Here is a 15,785-nt window from a genome sequence, read left to right as displayed (position 1 = left end):
ATTTTAAGAATGTTGAAAACGAGAAAATGACTAAACGTTTTAAATCAAGATTTTTTTTTATTTGTATTGTATACATAAAAAAAATATCTCAACGACTTGTTTCTTGAAAGACGGCAAATACTTTCACACATACGTTACCAACGTTATCGCCTTCAGAGTAGTTGATAAGGTCTTCACCCCACCAAATGCGTAAATGATCTCCATTGCTTACATAAGCTGGCGAGCAAAAGTCGCTAAAAACTAATTCTTCATCAACGCTCATGGTTCCGGGGAGCGTATACCAATTTCCAGCGGCCAAGGTTACCTGTTGCTTTGATGGGAATATGACTTCTCTTTTTTCATCTGTAATAAAGACATTGAGCTTGGAGCTGTCATCGCATCCCCAGTTACTTCCAGTATCCGTTGCTACACATTTCATTGCACCAGACCGATAAACCAGTTTGATTGCAACCAAAAACCCAGTCTTGTGCATGTAGATAATTCCTGGAAGATCACCCTTCGCATGGAAACACACTTTGTTACTTATTGGTTCCCACTCGAAAACTAAAGAGAAAAATAAAATTATAATAAAAAGAATAACTAAGTTATTTTATCAAAAATATAAAATTTAATATTTTAAAAGGTAAATTATTGATTCTTCAAAAAAAAAAAAAAAATTATTTAAAAAGTGTTTAAAAAAAGCAGAAATGTTTTTTACTTTCTTACTAAAGTGAGATAATGGTGTAAGGTGAGATAATGGTGTAAGGTGAGATAATGGTATAAGGTGAGATAATGGTGTAAGGTGAGATAATGGTGTAAGGTGAGATAATGATATAACGTGAAATAATGATATAAGGTGAGATAATGATATAAGGTGAGATAATGGTGTAAAGTGAGATAATGATGCAAAGTGAGATAATGGTATAAGGTGAGATAATGATATAAGGTGAGAAAATGGTATAAAGTGAGATAATGGTATCAGTTTAGACATATTTATCTACTTTTACTCTGGTTTCAATTAAAAATTGTATGCAGTGTTAAACAACACCTTTATAGCCTTTTTTAGTTTTTTTTTTTTCTCAATATTTCTTTTGCTTTTCTTTCTCAAGTAAAAAGGTTGTTCTTACTTTCAGGTGTTTGTACCAGCCCAGTATATTTGTTTGCATGAAGAGTATGCTATGCCACATTTGTTTTGTGTGCATTAAACATATTGATGCTTATGTTAAACGTATACAAAATAAATGTGCGCTACTGTACAGTTTTGTAGAATAGAATTTGTACTAAGAGCCAATCTGTACATAAAAACTATATTCGTCAACCCAGGTTATTCAGTAGATGGGGTGGCCCACTTATGGCAGAATACTCAATGGACCATTGACAAATTAATGATTCGGAGTAATTTTTTTTCCTGTTTCCTTTGATATAATTATTGTTAGTAAAATATTATTTTTTGTTACTTTGACTTAAATCTTACATATTTTATTGTTTATCTCTTTTAAAAAAATATTTAACATTTTTATAGCAATGTTTTGTGTTAGCCCAAATCATATCATTTTTTTTTTTTTAATTTTCTGTTTGCTTACGTAATAGGTTATGGTATAAACTATTCATCATAGTAATGAAACAGATAAAGCAGAAAAAATAGAAATCAAACTTTAATTTGACTAAATAAAGTAAGTGCAAAAAGCTATGAAATTTAAAATTATTCGAGAGCTTACATTTATCAGAATTTTGGTTGGTTACAACGTCATCACCAGCGACAAATAACGTAAGAAGTACGAAGGAAAATGAACGTGTGAATAGCATGTTTTCTTCTCTATATAATTTATTCATAAAATCAAATTATTCATTAAGGAGATAAAAAAAAATACGACAACCTTTTTAATAACAAAACCAACACGAGCTTTAGAACTTGATTATAAATACGCACAAAAAAAAAAAACAAAAAAAAACGATTCAAAAAATTTTTCTACTAAAAAGAAATTATCCTACCCCTTTTTTATCCACTTGTTGATATTTTTAAAAACCATAGGGGAGCTTGTTTTGAAACTTAAATTGATTTTTGTTTGTCATACTTTAGACATTTTAAGTTGTTTCCAAGGTAAGGATCATTGTTACCAAGCCAATAGGTCCAGATTTTTGAAAATAATGTTTACTTTTTAGTCTTTAGATGAATTAAGCTTAAATTATAGTCTATCTGATAATGAAAAAGCATTTAAAAAGTGATAACATTTTTTAAAATGTTACATTATTGATTTTAGTATTTAGAAAGTGAAAATCTATTTACATTTAACATAAAAGCTTCCAGGGTTACTCGTTATTCACATCAAAGGTACGTGGTGACACGTTTTCTCGTAATAATCAAGGATAAAAAGGTATTCTGTTTGTCTTCACCAGATTAATTCATAGAAGAAGTTGATTTCATACTACCATATTTTGTCAAGAGATATCAATTGTAAGTATTTTTACGATCGAAATTTTACTTATAAATTCTTATTTCGTATATTTTCAAAAATAAATAACTTCTCAAGTTTACCTTTTTAATTCCAACTTTTACTTGTTCAAAACAAAAACAAACAGAAAAACAGAAAAATAATTATTGTGATATTTTGTTAATATAAATAACAATTTCCATTTTAAGGTCAAAATGATTTGCAAGCTTCTCTTAATTTGTTCGCTTCCAGCAGTTATTCTCTGCAACAGCATCATCTCTAAGCGAGACGTTGACGATGGTAGATTTTTATCTTCATTATTTATTAAAAAACTTTACGAAATAACAAATAGCTAATATATGATTGTAATAAAATGCAATTTCGTAAAGTTAAATAGTTCTTTAATACTATCAACTGCAAGCCCTCTCACAGTTTTAGTTTGATAGGCTTTACAGCTGAATTTATTTTTAAAAAATTCATTACTAATAATTTAGAGCCGCTTTTTTCTCTCTAAAAATCCTTCATTTAATATTATTTAATTATCCAGATATTGGCAGCAATAGCACGAACCTGTTTCAAAATTTTTCTATGATAATTACATAAATTATTTTATAATACTTAAACTAATTTATAATATTTATTTAAGTTATTTTACAATAATTACAAAAAATTATTTTACAATACTTAAATGATAATTATAGATTTAAAGTGGGAGCAAATTGGTAAAGATGTTTGTTTCCATGGAAATAACGATGCTTTTGGTGTTGTAATGCTTAAAAAGACCGGATTCTTAAAAGCATTAAAGTTAGTATATTTATCTGGTGGTATACAATGTTCTGCTTCAGAAAAAGCAAGTAACTGGGGATGTGCAGATCAGACCAAGCTTAATGTCTTCGTAACTGACGAAAAGAAAGAAGTTATCTTCCCGCCAAGGAATGAAGTAACACTAGCCGGTGGGAACTGGTATACTCTTCCTGGAACAATTTCAACTGCCTCTGATCTTGTATTCAAAAACTTCTGTTATCCAACATATGTGAGAAGCATGGATCATCTCCAAGTATGGTGGGGAGAGGACCTTATTAATCATGGCTGGCAAGGGGATAACTCTGGCAAAACCTGTGTTAACGTTTTTGCGGTATTTGCAACGCCTTCCGATAACTAGGAAAGTCTAAATGTAGTCACTTGTGAAAGAAAAATTCAACAAAGTAAAAGAGAAAATTTTTTTTTCTTGTGTTTTGAAAATACCATTTAGAAAATTTCTTTAAAAACTAATTTTTGGAGACATTTATCTGGCTTATAAATATTCCCAATAAATTACAGACTATATAAAAAATCAATTAATATCTAAACATAACTATCAACATTTTTGAAAAATTACTGGCATGAGTTCTCTTATGAAATGCATCTGTCGAGCTTCTTCAAACAAACAAACAAAAAAAAACAAAAAAAAAAACTAAATGTGTATTATCTTTGGTTTTCTTTTAGTTTGAAACAGGTTCAGTGATTTGTAAGTACAGTGGAAGTGCTTAAAACCTCTGTGTTTTCATTACAAATTGTATTGACTTTAAAGTGAGTTGTATAAAATGATATCAATGACATCATTTGAAATTAATCTATTTACTCCATTTTTGAAATTAAAAAAAAAAAAAAAGACTCATTGAAGGTCGAGAAATAGAATGCGCCGAAGTTTTCAAAATTCTAATACAAAAGTTTAAATATCTTGAGAAATTACTGAACAATAGCAATAAATTTGTCAAACTTCATCCATTGTTTCAGCTTTAATCATGTTATTAAAAACTTGTTTGGAATGAAGAAATTGTTAAATGATGTAACTTGACGACGAAATTACGTCAATATGATCACTGCATTCTAAGGGTCTGCGTCTCGTTATTTTTTTAAATCGAGACGAGACGATCCTAAAAGCTTTGTCCCAATTAGCGACAAATATCGAGACAATTTCCAATTTTCAGTCGAAATCCGGGACGATACCGAGACGAGACGAGATGTCCCGGACAAAAAAGGACCTTTACAATTTCCCGGAATTTACATCTTTTTAATGAGACATAACGAGACATAACGAGATATACTAGTTAATCTTTAATGTGAAATTTAAATAATGAACTTCTGACACAATTACCATTATTTATTTCAGCTGCTATTATTGATATTGTTATACCATCTACATAAACACAGCTTTATAAAAGTTAATGGTAGCAACTGAAATCAGGGGGAAAAAAATATTTTTGGGATAGTATTTAACTTTTTCCACTAAAATATCGTGTAAGAAGTGGATAAATATATGTCCAAGGGCTAAGTTTCTGATCATTTAATATTGTTTACCGCCGAGGTCAGTATTCACTTCTAATGCAAGAGTTTGTTTTACACTCATATTTAAGGGAAAGATTTTATCCAAAGTGTCTTCAACTTTTTTGATCTATAAAACGTTTGACTTTTTTTAAAAAGTGTACTTTTTGCAGAGACTAACAAGAGAGCATGATGTTCAATACCTAATTCTTTTATTTTTTCTCTTTTCCTTTGCTCTCTAAGGACCACCCATTGTTTATGGGGTTTTCCAGAACCAAAATGGCTACTTTTATTGGTCATAAGATTTTCTTGAAGCCATTGGTCTTCTTTTTCTATAAAAGAATCATAATTTCTACCACATTGTTTTAGTTTTTTTCTTCACTTTTGAAATAAATCTATCTAAAGTAGCATTAATTTATGTTCTATTTGCTAATTTCTTTAGTTTTATTTGATTTCGTTAAGTAAATCCTTCCAAAATGGTATTTATCCACTCCTAATTCACGTATATTCGGGATAAGATCTAACCTTTTTGTTGTTGTTGTTTTTAAAATCATTAATATATATCAGAAACATTTTTAAGTACTCTGTATCATTTTTCACTTTACACTGTTTAACATTTTATGTTATAACTTCTTTGACAATTACCACATTACGTTTCCTATAATGTTTAAGTAAATAATGTGAAGTTGTTAAGTAATGCTATTTCAAATATCTAGCACCTCTTGAATTGTAAATCATTATTCAAATTAAAACATTTAAACAAATTTCTAAGTAGCATATGATGTTTCTTGAAACTATATTTGATATGTTGAAACAAGTCATACAAGTAAAAAACTCAAATTCAAGATACAAGTAAAAAACTCAAATTCAAAAAATATATAAAGTTACAAGATTATCTTCAAAGTAAATATAGACTTTAACTTAGATTAAAAGTTCTCCATTTTTACTAAATAAAAATCTCTCATTTTTTAGATTTCTTTAAAAATAATATTAAAATTTTAAATTTCTTTTAACCATAAATTGTAAAATATAAGTTTTATTAAAAAACTGTTTTTACTTTTTAAATAAATGATTATTCTAATTTAATATTATTTAAAAAAGAGCATTATATTTACCAAAAAACTGTGAGGGTTTTAGTGCCATTTTTTTGCTGTTTTGAGTCACTGTGCGTCATTTCTGGCTGGCAAAACAAACTTGGTTGGCAAAAAATTTTCTTCACTGCGAAAGCGCGAGTAAGATATCTAGTTAATATTAAGGGTCTGCGTCTCGTTGTTTTTTTCCAGGAAACTTCTCGTCTCGTTACGCTTTTCCCGGTTCATTTCAAGAAAACGATTCCGAGACGCAGACCCTTAGTTAATATAATTGATCTGTCTCGTAACGTTTCGTTATTATCCGGGACACAGTTTTTAAATTCCGAGAAAAAAATTATGTCCCGATTTATAACTTTATTCCGGGATAATTGTTTCCTTTGTCTCGTTATTTTTTTCCGGGACATTTCTCGTCTAGTTACGCGTTTCCCGGTTCATTTCGAGAAAACGATTCCGAGACGCAGACCCTTACAGCATTCCTTGAAGAAACTATATATGTAACTTATAGTCGTTTTTTACTTTTTAAATAGTTTTTGTCAGCACTTTAAACTAATTTAGTAGGAGGAGGGAAAGGGAGAGAAGCAAAAATAACAATCCATATTAGGGAGGGGGGAGCCAATGTATTACGATGCACTGCTACATGAGCCTAATAAAGTTTTAGAATTTTTTGGGTGATTTTAATGAACCCTAATTACCATTTTATGTAGTAGCTCAAGTGGAGGGGGGTGGGGGGGGGGTGTGTGACTGATATGGAAGTCGGAAAATTTCTAAATAAATAATAATCTTAAAATGAAAGAATTGTTGTTAAAATATTACGTTAATCTAAAGTTTCAGAAGTCTAAGAGTGCCACACACACAGATGCATCCCCCAGCCCAAAACATATCCAATAAAGTAAGGCATAGCAAACATAAATAAATAAATATAACTCTCACAATTGCGTTTAACATAAAAAGTTTTTAAACGATATTTAGAACTTTATAGCTTTGCTCGTAAAATTTAAGTTCCCCAGTGGGCACGCGATGTCAAACCGACGTCGGGTTTACGTTGGATTTTCATCGGCGATGTCAACCGACTTATTACAACGTTGTTATAACGTCGCGATAACGACGTCAAAACGACGTTGTCTTACCAACGTTGTTCTGACATCGTGCGATGTCTTTTGACATAAATACGACGTAAATCGACAATTTTACAAATAAATAAAATTTACATACCGTGGTGTGACCTAACAAAGTACTATGCTTTAAGTAAGTCCTAATTTAAGAAATGACAAATTTCGTATATATAAAAGAAACATTTGCGGAAAATAACTTTGTTATTTTAACTAGATATTTAGTTAGATAAAATAACTAAATTTTTTTCTCTAAATGTTTATTTTTTCTCTAAATGTTTATTTTTTTCTCTAAATGTTTATTTTTTTCTCTAAATGTTTATTTTTTTCTCTAAATGTTTATTTTTTGAACTGGAAGTTTGAATACCGGAAAATAAACATCTTATTGGAAAAAAGTAGTTATTCTACCGGAAAAATAATTATTATTGGAAAAAATAAATTTACAGGGAAGATATAAATTTAACACTAAGACTTTATTGACAGCCATAACATATTGACAAACCATAAAACGCATGCTCTTTATGGCAAGCGAAAGTTAGTTTATTTTTTTACTTGATTTAATTAATTGTGACTTTAAAAGATGTATGTATGTATGTATGTATGTATGTATGTATGTATGTATGTATGTATGTATGTATGTATGTATGTATGTATGTATGTATGTATGTATGTATGTATGTATGTATGTATGTATGTATGTATGTATGTATGTATGTATGCATGTATATTTAAATTAGTAAAAAATATTTATCTGAATTTTTTTTATTAATTCATTACTGTACTGTTTTTAAGGTTATTTGTATGTGTAAATTCAACAAGAGTGCTAAATGAATAAAATCAGAGTAATATATTTTATTTAATGTGATAAATTTAAAATAAAACTACATAATGTTTACTACTTTAAGTTTCATGCTTATTGCAATCATCAGGTAAAAAATACATTATTTGAGCTTTTTGTGAATAAATGTTTGTGGTTTGCACATCTTTATTTCCATTCTTCTTCAGATACCCCAATATACACTTTGTTAGATGTATTAACAGTTTCATCATGCTTTACAGATCTTGTCTCTGTTGTTTCCATGATCTTGTCCCACTTTCTTGTTTCCATGTTAATTTTTTTGGATAGGCACACAGTGGGATAAACATGAATATTCAAAAATGGATCGATATCACAATCTATAACTTTTTCAACAGCTATTAACATTATTCTTTAGATGTCTTACATTAATAATTGGGGAGCCCAAAATCAACAAATCAATAATCTAATTAATGATGCTCTGCGAAATGATTCTGATGACAATGTACAATTTGTTAACAATGAAGTTGAATCTCTTTGTTCTGAGTCAGCTAACAGTAGTAATTGATCATTATTTATTAATATTAATAAATATCATTATTATTGTATTAGGGTGAGTTGATCCTAATACAAAAATAATGATAAAATAATAACCAGTTGGTACAGTTAAGGGATCTAAGTTTGTGAATGACTTTGTAAATAAGAGGGTAGACTTTAGAATACATATTAAAATATATAAGAATTTTGTTACGTGATATTAATGTTGTTTTGTTAAGTTATTCGTCATCCTAATAAAAAAATAATTCAATACATCCCTCAAGTCTTATCAAATCAACATCACAACAACCATAAAAACTGTGCAACATAATAACAAACACAAAAATTTGTCAAAGCGTATTAATGGTAGAGTAACTTTCAAGTTTATAAAGTTTTATTTGTCTATGCTATTGTAGTTCATGGTGTTAATTTTGTTAACAATTTCTTTTATGCAGACTAAAAAAATGGCTATTTATGAGTTATTTTAAAGTACGTTTTGAATTTTTGAAAAAAATTTTTTTTACCTTGCATGAGCAGAAACATTTTTAAAAAGTCAGAAGTTCTCACTGGTTATGAAATATTTGGAGACCTGAGTGTGCTACTGACATGCATATTTGATAGTTAAGAATATTTATTTATCAATATATTGATTCCAAAAACAATATCTTTTGTTTTCAGAATCAACTTCAGAGTCTGATACAGAGAATGAATACACACTTCATTTGAGAACCAGAAATCAGAGACAGACCATTACTGTTATTAAAGAAGATATTGGGTAAACCATGAGAATTGATGTAAGTTTCCTTGCATATTTGATAATTAAGAATATTTATTTATCAATATATTTTGATGATGATATGGATACAACCAATAAAATGACTGCAATATCCCCCATACATCGATGGCGAGCTGGACTTGTCATATTGGGAAATAGGCTTCCTCCACAACAAAGAACTCAAATATATATACTCTTAAAATTATTTTTTCATCATTTTAAAATTTTTTCTTTCTTTTTATAGTCTGATGTCGCACAAAGTTATGGCTTGTTTTAATATGAAAGAGACTAAACGCAAAAAAAATGGATAAACAAAGTTTTGAAAAGTTAAAAGTTTACAAGCTTATCATTGGGCGTGTCCAGAAAGATACTGATGCAAAATAGAAAGTTGTTTTTTGTAATGAATGCTTTTACGCCAGAAAATATGTGCTATTTTTTAATTGTATTTATTATGTTGGTTTAACATCGCTCTACCACTTAATGACATCGTCTTTACATCAGTAATCTGACGTCGTTCCGACGCTGGTTTAACATCGCTCGACGTTGAATGACATCGTAATTCTGACATCACCCGATGTCTTTTTTTCGACGTCGCCCAACCTTTCCATTTCCAACGTAAATCCGACATCGATCCGACGTCAGCTCCGACGTTGTTCCGACGTCGCTTTGCCCACTGGGTCCTTTTTTAACATTAGGAATTTTCCCTTACAATGGTAATACATCATAAACATCTGCGTCTCGGAATTTCGCTATTTCAATACCATTTGCAATACTAGACGATATTGACCTTATTTAAATAAAGATATTATAAAACCTGACGAAATGAGAATTACGTCCCTAAAAATCCACTTCTTGGTGTGGTACTATCGCCTTCAGAGTGAAGTGAAGTGAAGGGAAGCGAAGCGAAGCCCCTATTACTTTGAAAACAAGAAAAATCAGCCTTTGAAAACGACAAAAGATCAGTGACAGTTCTGGCGAGAAATGTTCATAATACTTAAAAAATGTTCTTTAATTTCCGCTTTCACATGATTTCACGGCCCCAGACATCTTTTTTGTGGGGCTTCCTCAAAGGTCAGACTTGCGTAAATAAATTTTAAATAATGAGCTTAAGGAGAACATTCGAACAAATATCTGACGTTTAGGTCTTAAGGTTAAAGAAAATATCTGACGTTTAGGTCTTAAGGTTAAAGAAAATATCTGACGTTTAGGTCTTAAGGTTAAAGAAAATATCTGACGTTTAGGTCTTAAGGTTAAAGAAAATATCTGACGTTTAGGTCTTAAGGTTAAAGAAAATATCTGACGTTTAGGTCTTAAGGTTAAAGAAAATATCTGACGTTTAGGTCTTAAGGTTAAAGAAAATGCTGTGAAAACAGCCGCTGTTTATGAAACGAAAATGGCGGTTGTTAGAGGCATGTCGCTTTTTCACGCACAGAAAATGTAAATGACGAATATTTTTATACAAAAAAACAATTCAGTCTATGTATTACCAATTTGAATTAAAAAAAGAGCAACAAAAAAACGAAGTTTTAACAGCTATATTTTTTCAATATCACTCAATCTTTCAGTGGTTACCATGCACAAACAACTTATGGGTTTGTTGGAGCTGGGTGGGAGAGAGACTAAGTTCCTGTTTCATTTTTTAAAAAACAAATGTATTTCCCACTGTTTGTACTTTCTTAGTGCCTTTTTTTTAATACTTTCCCCTCTTTAAGACCTAAAACCTTAAGAAGGCATTGTTGATTTTGTAGCCACGGGCCCGCTGATGCACTTTATTAACTAGCCACATTTGTAAGCAAATCAGTATCAAATATCTGGACCCAAAGTATAACTTTTAACATTTTTAAACTTTTACACAAAAAAAAAACCTATAACAAGAAAGTTAAAATTTTATAATAAAGAAGTAAATATTTTTCGTATATTACATAGTTAAATTGTTAAAAAAGACAATAAAAAATTAATTATTAAGAAGCATGTTGAAAGTGATATTTATTATTTAATTATTGTATTTGGGTGTTGTTAAATGTGGTATTTGTAACTTAATTATTGTTATTATTGTTAATGGTCAATTTATTGGTGCGTGCTCTCCACAGACCTCTTTTTTATTATATATTCTGTTGGTGGAGCAGCATAGAGACTGTTGCATTTTATACTAGTTTAAAGATATTGTCTCTCCAAACGTTCAGTTTTTTATTCCTCGAGATTTTACATGGCGCCCGATGAAAAACTATGAAGAGTTTACCGAATTAAATGATTAAAGAAAGAAGTTTATCAAGAGTTAAGTAAAGTTTGAGTTGTTGAACATTGAAGTAAGTGGAGTTTGTTATTTGTAATTTTGTTTGGGAAGATTTGATAGAATTAGAATTTAATTATTGAAAGTGTTAATTGTGACGAAAATTTGATTTTATTCTGAGTTGTTGTGCACATTTATTTAAAAATGGCAGCCGCATTAGGAAGGAAAGTAGCGAGAAGGAGAGCGTTACGAGTAAGTTTTGGAAATTTGTTGAGCGAAATAAGAGAGGAATTAGAAAGTGAGGAGTTAAATTATACAAAATTAATAGGCTTAAAAAATAATTTAAGCGAGAGTGATGAGAGACTAAACAATATTGATGAGGAAATATTAAATAATTTAGATCAAGAGGAAATTGAAAATGACGTTTTGGAGAGTGCGAAAGTAGTTGAGTGTTATCATGAGTTGATGGCTGGAGTGACACTAAAATTAAAAAGTATAAAAATAAATGAATCAGATAAAGATTCTGTTAAAAGTTTAAATAAATCAAAGTGTATTTTACCTAAGTTAGAATTGTCAGTTTTTAATGGGAATCCCTTAGATTGGCAGGGTTTTTGGATCAATTTAATTTATCAATTCATAGGCATGAAGGTTTAAATGATATAGATCAATTTAACTATTTAAAAAAATTTTTTTCTGGCCAAGCATTGGCTACTATTTCAGGACTTTCAATTAGTTCAGAAAATTATATAGAGGCAATTGAAATCTTGACTAACAGATACGAGAATACACAAGTTTTAGTTTCAGCACATATGGATTCTTTGTTAAAAATAAAGAAAATTAAAGATTTAAATGATCTAGAAGAATTAAGAAAACATTATAATGATATAGAGAGCTGCGTACGTAATCTTAGATCTCTAAAAATAGAAACAACAACTTACGGCTGTTTGTTAATTCCTACCCTTAAGGAGAAACTGCCTGATGAACTTTTAATTTTAATTTCTAGAAAATTTTCCGGAGAGTTGTGGACTTTAGATAGACTTTTACAATATTACAATGAAGAATTACAAGCTAAAGAGTGTTGTTCCAAATATCTTTTAAAATCAAATTATGATAAAAATGAACATAAAAATTTGAAATACGATTCTTTAAACAAAAATCCACAGCAAAATTCTTCTCATAATTATAGAAACAAAAATAACTTTACAACATCAGGTTTTCATACACAAAATAGAAGAGCACCAGAACAAAGAATTTTAAAATGTGTATATTGTTCAGAAAACCATAAGCCTTCTAACTGTTTAAAAGTAACGAATTTAGATTTAAGAGTTGAAATTCTAAAAAAGCAAAAGAGATGTTCCATCTGTTTAAAATTAGGTCATATATCAAAATTTTGTCATTCTAACTATTCATGTTTTCAATGCAATGGAAAATGCCACATCTATATTTGCAATAAGAAGCAAACCCAAACTAGTGCAACTCTTGTCCCAGCAGGCAAAAAGATGTCTAAAATGCATCTAATATGCATCTGAGAACTGGTCTAAAAGATGTCTGAAATCACGTCGTGAATGAACGCTAAATAGACGTCTATCTTATAGACATCTTTTAGATGCATTTTATTCGATAAAAAAATTAATCAAGTAGACGTATATTGCACATCTTTTATGCATCTAAAAGATGCACTTTTATCAAATAAAATGCATCTAAAAGACATCTATAAGATAGACATCTATTTAGCGTTCATTCACGACGTGATTTCAGACCTCTTTTAGACTAGTTTTCAGATGCATATTAGATGCAGTTTAGATATCTTTTGCCGACTGAGTTAAGATTAAAAAGTCTTTAAAAAATTACACAAGTAAAGAAACAATTAAGTTCAAGTTGTTGAAATTTATTTACCAAGATCATAAAACAAATGTTTACAATAAGAAAACTATAATTCTTTACTGAGTCCGCCAACTCGCTGTTCCTCAGCATCGGTATCTAAAATATAACAGCATGTAAATAAATGCACTAATGCTTTAAAAGACATGTAGAATGATTAAAAAAATCTGTTTACATGAAACATATATAAACTTTCACTCGACTTGTTGCCAAATTTCATAAAAACATCAAAGATATGAGATATAACACATCTTTCTGGAACAAAGTAACCTTATTAAGCTGTTTTTTTCTATTTATTAACCTCTTCATCTTCAATTATCTGAAGAAGATGTAATATATAATAATAATAATAGTTCATTTGAAAATATAATTTTATTGATTTTAACAATTATGTATCACCAATTTACCTGTAAAGACTTTTTTTTTCTGATTGCGAGCAGGAGCATTTTGCAAAAACATTTTTCTAGATCTTTTATTGATTCAACATTGTATTCACAGGAATCTGTCAAAACGAAAAAATTTTAAAATATTCAACATAATTTACTTTGGTATAGATAAAGAAAGGTGATGGAGACAAAAATACTAGTATGGCACAAAAATGAGCTAAAGAGTACATTTTTAATTCAAAGAGCAGTTATATACACATTAAAACTATACCTCGTAAAACACTCCAGATATTTACAAGGTTTTCAAGACTTATTTTTTCCCCATCACCTTTTCGATTTAATTTAGATTGTAGCTGATTGGAAATTGACCTGATAGATATTTTTACAATAAACTGATATATATATTTGAATATGTAAATGAAATGACATATTTGAATACATGAAATAAACTATTTGAATGAACTATAAATTGTAAAATTTTGTAATCATTAAATTTAAACTCCGAACAAAATTACTTTTGCATGTAGATACTAGTTTAAATACCTACAGTAAATTACTCAAAAATTTTATTATTTTCAAGTTACAAGTAGTTGTTAGTCAAATGGTCAAAATTATTTGTTTTTTACTGCTATTTAGTTAAATTTCTGATTAACTGAAATAAGATTGGAATTGTCATTTACCTTCTCATGATCATGAAAACATGCTCTCTTGGCTTTCTGCCACCAACTATTTTCAAACTATCAAGCTAAAATATACAACATATAGAGTTAATCCTGAACCTTCAAATAACCCAGACGAAAACAAGATAACTAGATCATACCAAGTTATTATATTCTGATTTGTCCTTTTGATTATTATTAGGTGCTACCAATTGGTCAACTGATTCTAGCAACTTCACCCCAGTTGCATGAAACTTTACTTCAATGAGCTCTTTAAGATAAGTTTTATTTCAGCCAGCTCTTTGAGAATAAGATGTTCCACTTCTATAAATAATTGTGTATTTGTGAATAAAGGTCAGTAGTTACCTCAAAATTATTATTTAGCTCATGAAACCAAATAGCAAAAATATCCTTTTAGTTGTTTATTAATTGATCCTAACAATGTTTGGGTACATACCCCCTAGTGACATATCCAGGCTGATTTTGACACTGGTATACTGGTTTGGGTACCCAAAATATTCTGCCATAACTCCAGATCAAATTAGTTAAAATAAATATAATTCATATATAAGTTCTATTTAGAGGGTAATGTAGACTGTTCTGACAGCATTCAAAGTATTTGGGCACTGATTCTCAAATTCAGAAATCAAGGACCTTTTTTTTCTGCAAATATTGTTTTTTGGAAAAATGATTTTTTTTACAAATATCCATACAGCTGTGCGCTGACTGTTTTTTTTTTTTTTTTTTTTTTAAAAAGGTCCTCAAAATAAAAGTTGAAATTCTTTTTACCTGTGTCCCTAAATAATTTCTAGATACATCACTGACCACCAACATTATACAAATGCAAAAGAAAGGAATGAATAAAATCAAACCCCAAAAAAACATATCATTTGTTATTTTATTCACTCCCAGTAGTTGGCATAACATTTTTAAAAAACTTACTTTTTATATCAGTGTTAACTTCTTGCATAGAATCAGACAGCGGCAAAAGATGCAGACTGGAATCCTAATAAAAACAGTCTGGACTGTAAATAAACTACTTTTCAATATTGTATCTACAAAATAACTTAATGCATGCAAATTATCAGTTAAAAAGGCTAAAATGAAAATAAAAATTCAGGTGCAAAAGAGAACCTTACTTTGACAGATAAAAAACTAAAAAGTAACATACTACTCTGCTTTATTACATGCAATTATTGATAACTTCCACTTACTTTTCTTAGAGTGTGGCTTAAGAGCAATTCTTGATCTTTCCTCCTGAAAAATTTTGGCTATCAAAGAGATTTGTTTAACTATTTATACTATACTTAAACCTGGTCAAATGCTAAAACATCCAGACAAACTTTTCTTCAAAGTTGAGCTAAGTTCATTAAGCTCATGGTTATCAGAGTATTCATTGTCAGAAAACAAATACTCAACATAGTTAGAATATTCCTCAAATGTCTTTTCATTCTCATACTATCTCCTCCTAAGATTCCAACATTAAGTATACTGTCTAAAGATACAAATGAGGATTCTAGTAATTTCTTTTATTCCTTTTGAATCTGCGACATCACTGTTGGTATGAACTTTTTGTAAAGGGCATAATTGTATCTAGATAAAAATG

The 15,785-nt window shown here is 29.3% G+C and overlaps 2 protein-coding genes, 1 long non-coding RNA gene and 1 pseudogene across 7 annotated transcripts; 2 read left to right on the top strand and 2 right to left on the bottom strand.

Moving 5' to 3' along the window:
• Positions 1-37: 37 nt before the first annotated feature.
• On the bottom strand, positions 38-2,101 carry LOC145193453 (uncharacterized). Its single transcript, XM_090080328.1, has 3 exons — positions 1,972-2,101; positions 1,698-1,795; positions 38-543 (listed from the first exon to the last, which is right to left on the bottom strand). Exons 1-3 carry the CDS (start codon positions 2,007-2,009, stop codon positions 89-91), a joined length of 591 nt encoding a protein of 196 aa, XP_089936454.1. The 5' UTR covers positions 2,010-2,101; the 3' UTR covers positions 38-88.
• A 134-nt stretch (positions 2,102-2,235) lies between these two features.
• LOC145191724 (uncharacterized) lies at positions 2,236-3,629 on the top strand. The gene is made up of 3 exons (XM_080068880.2): positions 2,236-2,434; positions 2,621-2,711; positions 3,113-3,629. Exons 2-3 carry the CDS (start codon positions 2,627-2,629, stop codon positions 3,571-3,573), a joined length of 546 nt encoding a protein of 181 aa, XP_079925006.2. The 5' UTR covers positions 2,236-2,434; positions 2,621-2,626; the 3' UTR covers positions 3,574-3,629.
• Positions 3,630-6,872: 3,243 nt separating this feature from the next.
• Positions 6,873-9,463, top strand: LOC149891887 (uncharacterized). 4 transcript variants are annotated; one of them, XR_016450363.1, is made up of 4 exons: positions 6,873-7,051; positions 8,130-8,271; positions 8,927-9,042; positions 9,268-9,463. It is a non-coding gene; the product is annotated as an uncharacterized LOC149891887 (long non-coding RNA). The 4 variants fall into 4 exon arrangements; XR_016450362.1 differs by lacking the exon at positions 6,873-7,051 and adding an exon at positions 7,164-7,449; XR_016450365.1 differs by lacking the exon at positions 8,130-8,271 and having other exon boundaries at positions 6,880-7,051.
• A 3,576-nt stretch (positions 9,464-13,039) lies between these two features.
• Positions 13,040-14,706, bottom strand: LOC149891886 (uncharacterized; annotated as a pseudogene). Its single transcript, XR_016449675.1, has 6 exons — positions 14,637-14,706; positions 14,341-14,503; positions 14,201-14,265; positions 13,792-13,889; positions 13,542-13,636; positions 13,040-13,233 (listed from the first exon to the last, which is right to left on the bottom strand). The product of XR_016449675.1 is annotated as an uncharacterized LOC149891886 (transcript).
• Between the last annotated feature and the right edge of the window lie 1,079 nt (positions 14,707-15,785).

The sequence above is a fragment of the Hydra viridissima genome, unplaced genomic scaffold (assembly GCF_058129835.1).
Source record: "Hydra viridissima isolate aposymbiotic clone 2 unplaced genomic scaffold, HvirCarnegie_v1 scaffold_2, whole genome shotgun sequence".
Taxonomy (NCBI): domain Eukaryota; kingdom Metazoa; phylum Cnidaria; class Hydrozoa; order Anthoathecata; family Hydridae; genus Hydra; species Hydra viridissima.
This window is presented reverse-complemented; position numbering and strand designations above follow the sequence as displayed.